The sequence below is a fragment of the Nyctereutes procyonoides genome, unplaced genomic scaffold, assembly GCF_905146905.1.
Source record: "Nyctereutes procyonoides isolate TBG_1078 unplaced genomic scaffold, NYPRO_anot_genome, whole genome shotgun sequence".
NCBI classification, from domain to species: Eukaryota; Metazoa; Chordata; class Mammalia; order Carnivora; family Canidae; genus Nyctereutes; species Nyctereutes procyonoides.
In genome coordinates, this window is record NW_026575052.1 from 13,209,107 (window position 1) to 13,224,152 (window position 15,046).

Consider the following 15,046-nt stretch of genomic DNA (forward strand, 5'->3'; position numbering starts at 1 on the left):
AGTACTGGCAACAGTTGTGACTCCAGAATAAAACATATGTTATCCAACATAATCTTGGGAACATATTTCTTTAAAAAGGTATTTGTCTAAAAAGAACAAGAGAACTTTGCAAAGTCATGCTAAGAGAAGTCCATGAGAAATGCAGAGCTTCCTCCTCACAGGGTTTCAATCAAATCTCAATTTTTTTTAATACAAAGTTAAAATGTTATTGTGGCCCCAATTCCTAAGCAGTTGCTAGGGAGTTCTAAGGAATCCCTGGAAAAGAACACAGGAAAAAAAGAGGGAAACAATACCAGGTTGGTTGTATGCCACACTTACCACCCACATTGCTTTTATGCTTATCATAGATTTCTCTCACTTTTCGGTAGCGGAAAGCCAGTTTTCTCATCCAATCCACACCTCCCTGGACACCCACAGAGGAACCATGGCTCCCCCCACCTCCTGATCCACTGAAACCATCTGTTGAGAAACTGTAGTTGCTGCAGAAAGAGAAGATGATGAAAATTAATAAGTATACGGTATAGGATTTTGGGCTGAATCCCACCTGGGATTCTCTGTCCTATTCCTGGCAACTGACATCAAGTCTAAAGGCTAAGAGAACTTTCTCCCTCAATTTCTGTGTGTCAAATCTATCTTCCATTAGTTGTCTACCTCAACCCTATTACTGCCATTAAAAAAAGGAGGGAGAAAGAGGGAAAGAGAGGTAGGACCCATTCAAACATTAGCATCCACTAGATGTTGTCTTGGGAATAGAGCATCTTTTCATTAATGACAGAATATCTTATAATGAAAAAAAAAAAAAAGCAGAAAAAACCCACCCCAGAATATAACATTTTCATGTACACACATACATACAAATGATGGCAACTATGTAAAGTGGAGAAACATGTCAAGAAGTAATGGAAGGAAATGACTCCAAATATTAATAACTGCAAGGTATAATGGTAATGTTCTTCAGAGACGGGTTAGTTGGTTTATTTGATGGTGTCAAGATCTCTTGCTCTCTCTTGGAGTACCTGCTCTGAAAGAAGTTGGCTGTCACATGAGCACACTCAAGCTGCTCCATGGACAGACATACAGAGCGAAGAACTGAAGTGTCCTGTTAGCCACATGTGAGAGGCTGCAAACAGATCCTCCAGCTCTAATCAAGCCTTCAGATGGTTTAAGCTCCAGCCAATATCTTGATTTTAATCTCAGAGACTCTGATTCAAAACTACCTAGGTAAGTCACTTTCAAGTTCCTGTCCTACAGAAACTATGAGATGATAAATGTTTATTACTTTAAGCTACCAAGTTTTGGGGTAATGTTACAGAGCAATAGATAAGTAACACAGTTAAACAGTCTGGGAGAGATTAATACTTCCTAAGTAAAGATGTAAAAAATGACAGAATTAGAGACAACTTGGTTCAATCAAAAGTCAAAAATGAGTTCAATAAGTACGAGGTTCTATTCTTAAGAAAATGAAGCTGTCCAGATATTTAGGTAATTAGTGGTTAGCCACATGTAGAAGAGGAAAAAAAAAACCACTAGGCTTCAGGGTAGATCATAAACTGCTTCAGACCAGGCACTTTCCTAAAAAGTCTAGTAAAATCTCATTAGAATGGTGTGTTCCATGACTGTGCAAGCACCACATGCAGAACTGGATGCTGCTCCTGATGTTAAATCTTTTAATCTTTCTCAGCCCTATAGGATTAGGTCCTTCCTAAGTGTTATGTCCAGTCCTGCTCTATATGTTTGAGAATTCATGGGTGAAACAATATTAAAGTAGACATAGGGAAGAACCTATGAAAGGGACAAACATGAACAACATGAAAAAAATGTCTTTTTTTTCTGAATGTCTTTAAATAGAAGCTACATAAACTTTCAGATTATTTGCTAAGACTACTGGGCCAGAAGATAGTAGCCAAGAGAGAAATGAGGGGATGAGCAAGCATTTTGTCCCAGAGATCCCCTTGGTGTAGTGTTCACTGATACAATACTTAGGACTGGCTATTATAGGGTTATACCTGACGCCAACAGACTTCCACCATTAGTTTCCTTGGCAAAATTCCTGATGTTAATTTGTATATAAAACTAATCAGTCTGGAAGCACATTTTTCCTGATTTAAAAATCTGGCTAAAGAAAAACTAGTGTATCCTTTACTCTGAAATTCTCTTCCCTCATCCCGTCATTGCTACCCATTTTTTAAGGCCAAAATCAAATTCTACTGCACTGAGAAAGCCACTCCAATGCTGGCAATTAGCCATTCTCCACAGCCATCAGAATTACTTTCTTTTCTGTGTTCCATCACATTTTCTACTGTCACCTCTACACATCGCAGTCCATTGTTAACTCTGTTTCCTCTAACAGACGGTGACATCTTTTAGGGCCATGTCTTACTCATTTTTGTTTTTCTCTGAATCTAGACAGTGTCTTGTGCTTAACAAGTAATCTGATGTTTAAGACATCACTGTTTCTATCACCTCAAGTCTTGGCCATTGTCATCAGAAGCCACATCTTCCACGTGCACCTGGTCACACTCCTGTTAAAAGACAAAACCACACACTATTTCAATTCAGGGAGTATAAGTGCTATCACCACCATGACATAATGTAAAAAGGTCACAAACAATGGCAGATGATGAAATACCTTACAGTCTTTCTTGTGTGTGGAGGATCACTCTCACCCCCCTGCTGTCCAACTTCTTTTAAGGTTTAATTCATGTCCCACAGTCTTTATGAAATCTTCCTTAACCAGCCCAACCCTCAGGTGTGCTCTTCTCTTAGCAGTCATGGGTATAACACAACAGCTCATGGGTACAAACATAAGCTCCCCTACACTGTCAGGGATGTCTATGTCCTAAGCTAGACTACAAGGTCTATTACACTGTTGCCCTTCTATGGCACAACCTGTATCTTATACCTCCTTTGTACCCTTCTAGTCTAGTCCTTGTGTAGCATGTGCTCTTATGTAGCATATACCCAATAAATTTTTGTAGATGAAGCAGATATTGGCAGAGTATGGTATCAAAATGGAGAATGACTGAAACAGAAATCTGTAAATTCAAACTTAGGAATTAGAAGTGGTCATCTAAGTTAATCTCATGTTCTAAAAGAGATGAAATGAATGACCCAAAGTCATACGAGTGAAAGAAAGAGCCTGGACCTTCCAATTTGAATCCAAGGTTCTTTCCACCAAGCCCGTGCTACCACTGATATAAAATGCCACCCACTGCCTAACTGAGAGAATCACTCCTCTGACACCACCTAGAGCAATGTTGTGATGTCTGCCTGCATCAGAATCCACTGGGGAAGTTTTTTAAAAATGCATATTCTTGGGTCCACCCCAGACCTCCTTGAATCAGAATTTCTGGGTGTGAAGTCCTAGAATCTTCATTTTTAATAAACTCCCCAGGTGATTCTTATGCCCCCTAAAGTTAAGAACCACTGACCTGGGGGGCAGGAACACATTCAGGTCAAATTCTTCACAGAACTTTCAGTCCTGAGTGAGGACTATGTCTAGAAAATCATTACAAATACAATTTGGCAATAATTATTGGCACAAAGTAGGTTTTCAATAAATGTTTGCTGAATAAAAATTATGATGCCCTAACGTATCAACATGTGAAGTTGAGGAAGATAAAAGCACTGTGGAGGTCAGACAAAAGTACTGAAGTTTAGAGCCCTGGTAATTCAATTTGTTGGAGAATTGTCCATTGAGTAGAACTAGACTGTATTTAAACAGAAACAGAATTACTTTGTGTTTATAAAATGCTATCTTATTAATTAATTAATTAGATTTATTTTAAGTAATCTTTATACCCCATGTGGGGCTCAGACTCACGACCCTGAGATCAAGAGTCACATGTTCTCCCAATTGAGCCAGCCGGGCGCCCAACTATTTTATCTTTTTTTTTTTTTCTATTTTATCTTTTTAAATTAAAATTTTCACTGTTACTAAAAACTAGGTTATGTAAGTAGTACACAGCATGAACTTAAAAGGGCATGAGATATGCCCTTCCAACCTCTGTGTCCCAGCAACACACCCCCTTTTCCAGATGGAACAACTGCTAGTTTCTTGTGTAGGACAACTGCTTGACTGAGGTCCAGAATGGGGAAATAACTTTCCTAACCTGGAACTCACACTCTGATCTTCTGACTTCCCAGTCTCGTGCTCTTGCCTATATCATCATGGTCACCACAAAGGTAACTCAAATGTCAAAGCCAAAAAATTCACCAAGAAGCTCTGTGTTCTTGTATCTAACATAAAATGATTCTGGACATCAAAGTTAACCTACACATAGATAATAAGCATGTATAAATTACAATGAGTTAGAGCAGCCGTTTATAGATTTGATACATCAAAAGATTGTATTTTAAGAAAGTAAAATAAGTCAAAATATAATTGAGTACAAAGAATCAAACCCACCATACTACATGTTATTTAAGATAGATTAATAGGAGTGTTGGTTTATATTTCACTGTTTTGCCTAAAGGGCTGGCATTTCCTCTAGAGCTAGATCATTTCCAAATAATCTAACAGAAATAAAATTTTTGAGTCAATGAAATTGAGGGCCAATACCAAGACTAATGACCTAGCCAAGGCCTTGTTCTTATAAGACTATATAAGCCTAAGTGGTCAGCTGGCCTCTCCACAACCACCCCTTCTCCCACATTTCCTCTAAATAAAATAAGCATAAGGCTAGATAGTTATTAAAGAAACAAAATGTTTCACTGAAGCACAGAAACAATTTAAAATGCTTACTTCCAAGTCATTAAAAAATAGATGTGTATCAGCCACTTCAAAAATCATCTCTTCCATTGTTAAACCTGAGCCAATCACTACTGTTGGATCCTAGAAGACAATAAAAGAAAAATTTGTTTAATTGGTACTAAAAACACTGTTCCAATCTTTAAATATTTCAAAGTTATTCTGGGTCAAGGCCAAAACAACACAGACTAGCAAAAGTGCTTTAACTATTACTTATGCAATTTCATTGACAGAAGATTGTGCAAAGGGATTGTGCAAAGTTAATAATTTTAGGACTTAGTTTTTAGAAAACTAAACCCACCCCCCCAAAAAACCCACAACTCCAATTTGGGTAGAAATTCCTTGTTTTGTGAGAAATGTTATTGCTGAAATATTACTATTATAACACCCATCTCCCTTCCACCTCACTGCCATGTACAAGCATATACGGTGTAATACTGCAAGTCAGTTATCTAACAATCTCAACAGCCAGGAAATAAGTAAAGAAAGGACAAAGAGTCAAAATATTTGTATGAAAAGCAATGCATTTAGCTTTATAGTGAACCATCAGGTCTTCACTTAGAGGATGTATGCTCTTATTTTATATACTTTTATAATCAGCTTGTTACACAGTGTTACTAGCTTATGTCAGCTTACCAGCCTAGATATTAAAAGCCCATGGAAAGTACTTCTAACAGAAACATTAATGACAATAAGAAATAAATGGGAATAGTAAGAAAGCAAAGGAGGCAGATATTTTTATAAAACTTATTAACAGAAACTGAAAACTAGAAGCCTGGAGATAATTTAGTGTAGAAATATATAGCTTATCCCTCTATTAAAACTGATGTTTAGGGGTGTATGAGTGGTGCAATTGGTTAAACATCCAATTCTTGATTTTGGCTCAGGTTGTGAGATCTGCACTCAGCATGGAGTCTGCTTGGGATTTTCTCCCCTTCTCCCTTTACCCCTTCCCTGCATGTGCACTCTCTTTCTTGCTCTCTCTCTCAAATAAATCAATCTTAAAAAATAGAAACAAAAAACCTCCCCAAAATCCTGATGTTTGTACTAATGACTAAGTAAGTTAAATTCTGCTTTGTATATTTAGTTTATGAAGGTATGTAATTTTAGAGAAGTATTTTATATGTACTTTAAATTTACGTATCTAGCATATACTCAGCTAAATAAAATACTCAGTTTGGGCTGTTAAAAGTGACTTAAGGTTAACAGATCAGTCTTTGGAATATATAATCCTTAGGTTCCACCATGTTTTGAGCTTCATTTTCATATTTAATCTTCATAAAATAGTGCTCTTGAACAACTTCAGTTTAGAGTACTGGTCCCGGGTCTAGTGTCCAGTTTTATCAATACTGCCTGACCACGTAGCCGACCTGGTACAAGTCATCAGGTAAAGTTTCACATAGAAAGTAAAATGCCAACAGGGTAAAATGGAGGTAGCAGAGAAAGTGATTTTGGTTACCTGTCCATATATTGTTAGGAGGAGGACGGTTAAAACAAAGGAAGAAAGACTCCAATTACCTTTCCATATTTCTGGGCATAGGATCCAGTAAGAAGAGAGTGAAAGATGATGATGGTTTCATCCAAGTCCCACAGAAATACCCGCTGAGGAAGGAAAACATAAAAAAAAAAAAATGAGTGAGCATCTTTTCTAAATACAATGGAATGGAACAAGAAATAAGTAATAGAAAGAAAACTAAAAAATTCATAAATATGTGAAAATTAAACAACACAATTTTAGACTACCAATGGATCAAAGAAAAAAACCCCAAGTAAAATTAGGGAATACGTTGAGATGAATGAAAACTAAAACACAACATGCCAAAATCTATGGGCTGCAGTGAAAGTAGTACAAAAGGGAATTTGTAGCTGTAAATGCATGCCTTAAAAAAGAAATAAGATCTCAATCAATAATATAACTGTACAATTTAAGAACTGGAAAGAGCCAGCAGAAGGAAGGAAATACTAAAGGTTAGAATATCAGAGAGTAGGGGCACCTAAGTAGCTCAGTGGGTTAAGCAACTGCCTTTTGGCTCAGGTCATGATCCCAGGGTCCTGGGATCGAGCCGTACATCAGGTTCCCATTCAGCCGGGAGCCTGATTCTCCCTCTCCCACTGCCTGCTGCTCTCCCTGCTTGTGTTCTCTCTCTCTGTCAAAGAAATAAATAAAATCTTAAAAAGAAAAAAATCAGAGAGTAGAAAAATAAGAGAGAAAAATCAATGAAACCAAAAGTTGGTTCTTTGAAAAGATCTACAAAATTGGCAAGTTTTAGCTAGATTAACTAGGAAAAAAAGACTCAAATTAGTAAAATCAGAAATGAAAGTGGGGATGTTATTATCCAATTTTTATAGAAATAAAAAGAATTATAAGAGAATACTATGAATAGTTGCATACAAAAATAACCTAGATAGAAATGGACAAATTCCTAGAAATACACAAAATGCAAAAACTGCCTCAAGAAGAAATGGAAAATCTGAATAGACCTTTAATAGAGGTTGAAATCAGTAATCAAAAAGATACCAAGAAAGAAAAGCTCAGGACCAGGTAGATTAACTGGTAAATTCTACCAAACATTTAAAGAATTGACACCAATTCTTCTTTTAATTTTTTTTTTTTTTTTATTTATGATAGTCACAGAGAGAGAGAGAGAGAGAGGCAGAGACACAGGCAGAGGGAGAAGCAGGCTCCATGCACTGGGAGCCCGACATGGGATTCGATCCCGGGTCTCCAGGATCGCGCCCTGGGTCAAAGGCAGGCGCCAAACCGCTGCGCCACCCAGGGATCCCAACACCAATTCTTCTTTAACTCTTCCAAAAAATGGAAGAGAGAAAAGAAAGGAATACTACCTAAATCACTCTATGAAACCAGCATTACCCTGATACTAAAGTCAGATAAAGATACGTCAAGAAAACTGCAGACCAATACCTCTTACGAACATCAATAGAAAAAAAAATCCTCCACAAAATACTAGCAAACAAAATTCAAGTAGCATATTAAAAGCATCATACATCATGATCCTGTGGGATTTGTTTAGAATGCAAAGAGAGATCAACATACCAAAATTAATCAATGTAATCTGCTACCTTAAAAAAACAGAGGGGAAAAAAAACCAATGGTCAACTCAACTGATGCAGGAGAAGCATTTGACAAAATTCAACACACTTTCGTGATAAAAACATTCAATAAATTAGGAATAGAAGTCAGTTTCCTCACATGATAAAGACTGTGTATGAAAAACTCAAAGCTAATATCTTACACTTAATGGTATAAGACGGAAAGCTTTACTCCTGAGATCAGGAATAGGACAGGTATGCCTGTTTTCACCAGCTGTATTCAATGTAAGTATGAGAAATTTTAGCCAGAATAATTTGGCAAGAAACGGGGAAAAAAAGGTACCCAAACCGAAAAGGAAAAAGTAAAACTATCTCTGTTCACAGATGACACAATCTTATTTGTAGAAAACCCTAAAGAATCCACAAAAAATTGTTAGAGCTAATAAATGAATTCAGCAATGAGCTGTACTTCTATATACTTGGAATGACTGATCCTCAAAGAAATTTATTTATTTATTTATTTATTTATTTATTTATTTATTTATTTATTTATTTTAAAGTTTTTTTTTTTAAAGATTTTATTTATTTATGATAGACATATAGAGAGAGGCAGAGACACAGGCAGAGGGAGAGGTAGGCTCCATGCTAGGAGCCCGAGCGGGACTCGATCCCAGGGCTCCAGGATTGTGCCCTGGGCCAAAGGCAGGCGCCAAACCACTGAGCCACCCAGGGGTTCCCCCTCAAAGAAATTAAAAAAAAAATTCCATTTACAACTGCATCAAAAATAATAAATACTTAAATATAAATTTAACAAAGGGGTGCCTGGATGGCTCAGTCAGTTAATCATCCAACTCTTGATTTTGGCTCAGGTCATGATCTCAGGGTTATGAGATAAAGCCCTGCATTAGGCTCTGTACTGAGCATGGAGCCTGCTTAAGATTCTCTCTTCCTCCCCCTCTGCCCCTCCCTGCCATTCCCTATCTCTCTCTCTTTAAAAAAAAAAAAAAAGGGAATGAATTTAACTGAGGAGGTGAAACAACTGTACACTGACAACTATAAAACATTGCCAAAGGAAGTCAGATGGACATAATAAATGGAAAGACATATCATATTTATGGATGAAAAGATTTAACAATGCTAAAATGACACTACCCAAAGTGATTTACAAATTAATGCAATCCCTATCAAAATTCCAATGCTTTTTTTAAATAATAAATTTATTTTTTATTGGTGTTCAATTTGCCAACATACAGAATAACACCCAGTGCTCATCCCGTCAAGTGCCCCCCTCCGTGCCCGTCACCCATTCACCCCCACCCCCCGCCCTCCTCCCCTTCCACCACCAATGCTTTTTAAATAAACAGAAAAACTCATCCTAAAGTTCATATGGAATCTCATATCCCATGGCCTGAATGGCCAAAATATGAAAAAGAATGAAGTTGGAAGACTCATACTTCCTGATTTCAAAACTTATTACAAAGCTACAGTAATCAATACAATGTGGTACTTGCATAAGGACAGACACACAGACCAATGAAATTGACAAGATAGCTCAGAAATAAACCCTTACATATATGATCAATTTTGGCAAGAATACTAATACCATTCAATGGGGAAAGGAAAATATTTCTAACAAAAGGTGCTAGGAAAATTGTATATCCATGTACAAAAGAATGAAATTAGGCCCTTACTTTATACCATATACAAAAATTAACTCAATATGAAAAAAAATTCAATATGAATCAAGACCCAAGTTTATGAGCTACAACAATAAAACTCTTAGAAAACACAATAATTTTTACCTTCCTGATAAAAAGAACTCACAGAATAGGAGAAATATTTGCACATCATATATCTGATAAGTGATTAGCATCTAGAATACACAGAGTTCCTAAAACTCAATAACAAAATACCAAACAACCCAATTAAAAAATGTGCATAGGATTTGAACAGCTATTTCTTCAAAGAAATCTACAAATAGCCAATAAACACATGAATAGATGTCAAACATTATTAATCATTAAGGAAATGTAAGTCAAAACCACAATGAGTTACCATTTCACATCCATTAGGATGGATATTACAAAAAAAAAAAAGGGGGAAATAATAAGTGTTGTGGAGGTGGAGAAATTGGAACTGTCATGCATTGCTGGTTTTTATTCGTTCTTCAAAAAGTTGAACACAGAATTACCAAGTAATCTAGCAATTCTACTCCTTAGTTTATACTGAAAATAACTGAAAAGAGATACTCAAAGAAATATCTGCATAGCAATGTTCATAGCAGCATTATTCACAATAACTCAAAGGTGGGAAAACCAATAGTGTCCATCAACAAATGGATGAGTAAACAAAACATGGTATATGCATACAATCAATGGAATATTATTCAGCCATAAAAAGAAATGAAGATCTTACACATGCTATAACATACATGAACCTTGAAACCATTATGAAAGTGAAAGAAGCCTCACACAAAAAGGTAGATAATGTATCATTCCACTTAAACAAGACAGTTAGAATAGGTAAATTCCTAGAAACTGAAAGTAGAATAGAGGTTACCAGGGGCTGGTAGGAGAAGAGAATGGGGAGTTATTGCTTAGTGGGCACAGAGTTTTTGTTTAGGATTATTAAAAAGTTGTGGAAATAGGTAGTGGTAACAACCACCATTATAAATGTACTTAATGTTACTGAATTGCACACTTAAAAAAATAGTTACAATGGTAAATTTTATGTTATGTATATTTTACCACAATTTAATAAAACTAAGTGAGTTCTCAATAAATGTATCAGGACTTTAGATATTCTTTCTTGCCTTTTTTGTCAGGAAGAAAGGGAAAGAGAGTCCTCAAACACAGCCTCAATTTACTTATTATTATTTTTTTTAGATTTTTTTTTTAAATTTATTCATGAGAGACACACAGAGAGAGAGAGGCAGAGACATAGGCAGAGGGAGGAGAAGCAGGCTCTACATACAGAGCCCGATGCAAGGAGCCTGATGCGGGACTTGATCCCAGAACTCAGGAATCATGTCCTGAGCTGAAGGCAGGTGCTCAACCTCTAAGCCACCCAGGCGTCCCAATTTACTTATGTTTTAACACCTATCGATGAACTCATCATATTTAAATACAGTATCCCCCTGCCCCATTAAATGTTCATATTATAGAAAAATCAAAAACAAAAACAAATGAAAAATGCCACTATTATTAGTGTTTTGTATAATTTTCTAATCTTTTTAATTACAAAGCCAAATGTATGCCCATAATAAATTCTTTTAGTGCCTAACCACAAAATAATTGAGTGCCAATCTTGTTAATAAGTTACCAGATCTCGCTGCAGGTTTCAAAGAAGCTTGGCCTAAAGCCTAAAGCACTCTCACCTTCTCATTTTACTTTTAGATGTTTAAATGGAGAACACTATGACAGTACTTGAGATACCCTCTGCTTTCTGAATATGATGGAACTGTTCTTTCTGTTCTCCTCCGGAACATAGAGAACCATTTGTTCTTTCCCTTAAAAAGTTATCTGGCTACCTAAATTCAAAAAAACTTTTTCAAAGCCTTGGTGAAAAGCATCTGAAAGTAATATGGTGAGCTATGGGCACAGAGAAATAAATGCGTTTCTTTCTCTCTTCACTTGGCCAATTTCATTCCTCTTGCCCAGGAATCAGGAGGCATTCAACACAGAACTACACTATCTCTAGGAGTTTCAGATATGTATGTTCAATAAACTTAAAAAACGAGAAAAAAAAAAGTTTCCTCCCATACTTCCAATTCACTGTCCTGGGAAGAGCTGGCATCAGCTTTCCTTTTGCCCCGGTTCTTGCCAGTCATGTTTTTTCTGGACTGGTCATCAGCCTCTTTATTTGGTGTAGTTTGGGACAAAGACGGACTTGTAGAAGGGTCTCCTGGAAAGGAAAAGCAAGAGATATATTGCCAGTAATCAAAGGCTTTAAGGACCAGAGTAGGAAGAGGGTCAGCATGTTTTCTCTCCTTAAGAATCATATTGCAAGGATAAAGGCTGAAAAAGCAAACTTTCTCTAACCAGTTTAGGAATATAGATCTAGGCATCAACATTGAGCATTCACAGCTCCTAACATCACAGAAGAGAGTTATAAATAGAATTTATATACCTGCCTCTCAATGGAAGAACACAGCTATGAAGTTGTTCTAAAAAAACAAACAAACAAACAACAAAAACAAAAACAAAAAAAACCCTGTATCTGATAAAGTTTCTACACCAATTTCTCAACTTGGCACAACTGACATTTTGGGCCAAATAATTTTTGTCAAGTGGATGTCCTGTGCATTATAGATCTCTGTCCTCTATCCACTAGATACCAGTAGCACTCCCCCACCCACGGTAACAAATGAAAACATTTCCATACATTGCCAAATGTCTTAGGTGAACTGGGGAGAGAGCATGGCACAAAAATCACCTTTAGTTGAAAACCATGACTCTAAATCTATTTAACAATTTAAAATAAATTAGAGAAGGTAGCAGGACATGCTAAACTACCCAATATAGAAATAATCAGCAAAATTCAGAGTAGGAAATGGTATGAGAGAAAGAGTCTGGTTTCTTCACAAATACAGTAATATCAAGGAATAAAAAAAGAAGGGAATTTGTTAAGAGACACAAAATACATATCTACCAACCCCAATGTATGGACCTTACTTTGATCCTAATTAAACAAACTATAAAAGGAAAAATAAAACTCCTAACATTCATGAAAAAACTACAAATAATACCTTTTAGTATTTTATGATATTAAGGAATTATTGTTGAATTACTTTAGATGGGATAATGGCATTGTCGTTATGGTAGCAAGTATTTATCTTTTAGATATATGATGCCTGGCATTTGAGGAGAGAACTGGACAAAGTATAGTTTAAATAGGAGTTAACTGCTGAAGATTAAATGTTGAAGATTATTTGAAGGTTAAAACTGTTATGAAGAGCAAAGATATTTAGAGATATGAATTCAAAACTAAGGCATCAATATGTGTAATTATTTCAAACTTATGTAAGTTTGAAGCAGTGACCATCTATATGTCTACTTAGAAGACTAATGAAGGCAACATGCACAGAAAACTGCTTCAGTTATAACACAAAGCACTGTTTTTAAAATTGTATCAGTGCTAATGATAAACAGTCCTTCCTCCAGTTATGTGATGTGACAGCCAACCACAAATTTTCCTGAAAAATGAAGACAAATTAAAAGCACATACATACACGTTCATTGAATGTGTACATAAAGCCTTTGTCAGTTTTTTTTAAACCTAGACTTTGTAATTTATCGATACATTTCAAGCCTAAATGTATAACTTTAAACTTATACCTTAAATTTTATGTATTTACTTGAGGGGTAAAGGATCATAGCTTTCCTCAGAATCTTGGCGATTCATGACCCATAAAAAGTTAAGAACTACTACTCTAAGGCCTCAGCAAGCACCTAAAATAAGCACAGAACTAAAACTGGAGTCCTCCAACTTTTACAAACTGTGCTAAGATTTTGAAGTTCCCCATGACAAGCACATTAAAGCTAAAGGGTGGGGTGGGTATCACAGTCTTTTCATTCTTGGTACTTTCTGTTCACAGCACCAGGTATTACATTCAGCTTGTCAATGACTCATCATATAGTCTGGATCCAATGTTTAAATACTCCTCACCTGAGAGGGAAAGCCAATAACACAGTGACTCAGACCAAAACAAAATGATCTTTACTATTATATGTTGAATGAAGTGCCCTTAAGCCAAAGTTTTTGAAATGATGGTGCTTACCAGAGGAAAGCCTCTGTGCTGTAGGCGCAGGTACCATGACACTAGGCTTCTCCGCCTGGTATGTGGCTGCTGCTAATGTGGTACTCTCAGCGTCACTGTTAGTCTGGCCTGTGACTCCAAAGCTGGAGCTGGGGTAGCAGGTCTGGTACTGACTCTGACCAAGGATAGTATAGGTGGGATAGTCCTGGAGACCGAGGGGAATAAGGGGGGAAAACAAGACTCTCAGAAAGAGCAAAACACTGATTTCAACACAAGAGACTTTCATGTCCCTCTTATTCACAGCTATTTTCTTTTTTTTTTTTTTTAATTTTATTTTATTTTATTTATGATAGGCACACAGTGAGAGAGAGAGGCAGAGACACAGGTGGAGGGAGAAGCAGGCTCCATGCACCGGGAGCCCGATATGGGATTCGATCCTGGGTCTCCAGGATCGCGCCCTGAGCCAAAGGCAGGCACCAAACCACTGCGCCACCCAGGGATCCCCACAGCTATTTTCTTAAAACATTTATTTGACTTCTCATTTACCCAATCTCTAGCTTCCACTTAAACCAATGATTTTCAAAATGCATTCTGTGGCAGCCTAAGAGTCCAGAGGAGAGACCTGAGGGGCTATCTTCACCATGAGCAGAACACTGAGGGAAGGGTCCCAAGCACTCTAATTTCTCTTTTCTACTCTAACAGCTTTCTTATTTTCCTATTTTAGGTACTGAATTTCTGTGTAAATTTCTTCACAGAGTATCTCTATCTTCTTAAAATAATCAAGTTTTCTTTAAAAATGAAGTTTCTTTAAAATATCTGGAGGGAAGCCTCAGGTGGCTCAGTTGGTTAAGCCTCTACCTTTGGCTCAGGTTATGATCTCAGGTCCTGGGAGCATGCCCCAAGGGTCTCCCTTGCTGAGTGGGGAGCCTGCTTCCCCCTTTCTCTCTGCCTCCCCCCCCCCACCTCATACTCTCTCTCAAATAAATAGATAAAATCTTTAAAATAAAATAAAATATTTGGAGGGAACGGCTTCTGGGTGGCTCAGTCAGTTAAAGCATCTGACCCTTGATCTCAGCTCAGGTCTTGATCTCAGGGTCGTGAGCTCATGCCCCACTTTGGGCTCCATGCTGGGCATGGAGCTTACTTATACAAAAAAAAAAATGGAGGGAACTTTTGATGATTTCATGGGCACATTCATGTCAAAGCTTATCAAACTACAACTGCAACTTATGCAGATTATTTATTACTATTTTTTAAGACTCCAACTATTCATTCATGAGAGACACACAGAGAGAGGCAGAGACACAGGCAGAGGGAGAAGAAAGCAGGCTCCATGCTGGAGCCCGATGTGGGACTTGATCCCGGAACTCTGGGATCACGTCCTGAGCTGAAGGCAGATGCCTAACCACTGAGCCATCCAGGTGTCCCAAATGCAGATGTGTTAATTATACCTTAATAAAGCTGCACAGAAATGTGCATGACATATA

At 37.1% G+C, this 15,046-nt stretch overlaps 1 protein-coding gene across 2 annotated transcripts in view; it reads right to left on the reverse strand.

Annotated features, from left to right (window-relative positions):
* EYA3 (EYA transcriptional coactivator and phosphatase 3) overlaps positions 1–15,046 on the reverse strand; it is a 100,510-nt gene that overhangs the window by 14,547 nt on the left and 70,917 nt on the right. For both annotated transcript variants that reach the window (XM_055332041.1, XM_055332040.1), the window contains 6 exons: positions 13,581–13,764; positions 11,565–11,704; positions 6,269–6,352; positions 4,745–4,834; positions 2,464–2,522; positions 319–479 (listed from right to left, as the gene is read on the reverse strand). In XM_055332041.1, coding sequence (XP_055188016.1) covers positions 319–479; positions 2,464–2,522; positions 4,745–4,834; positions 6,269–6,352; positions 11,565–11,704; positions 13,581–13,764 — 718 coding nt within the window. The remainder of the gene's footprint in view (positions 1–318; positions 480–2,463; positions 2,523–4,744; positions 4,835–6,268; positions 6,353–11,564; positions 11,705–13,580; positions 13,765–15,046) is intronic.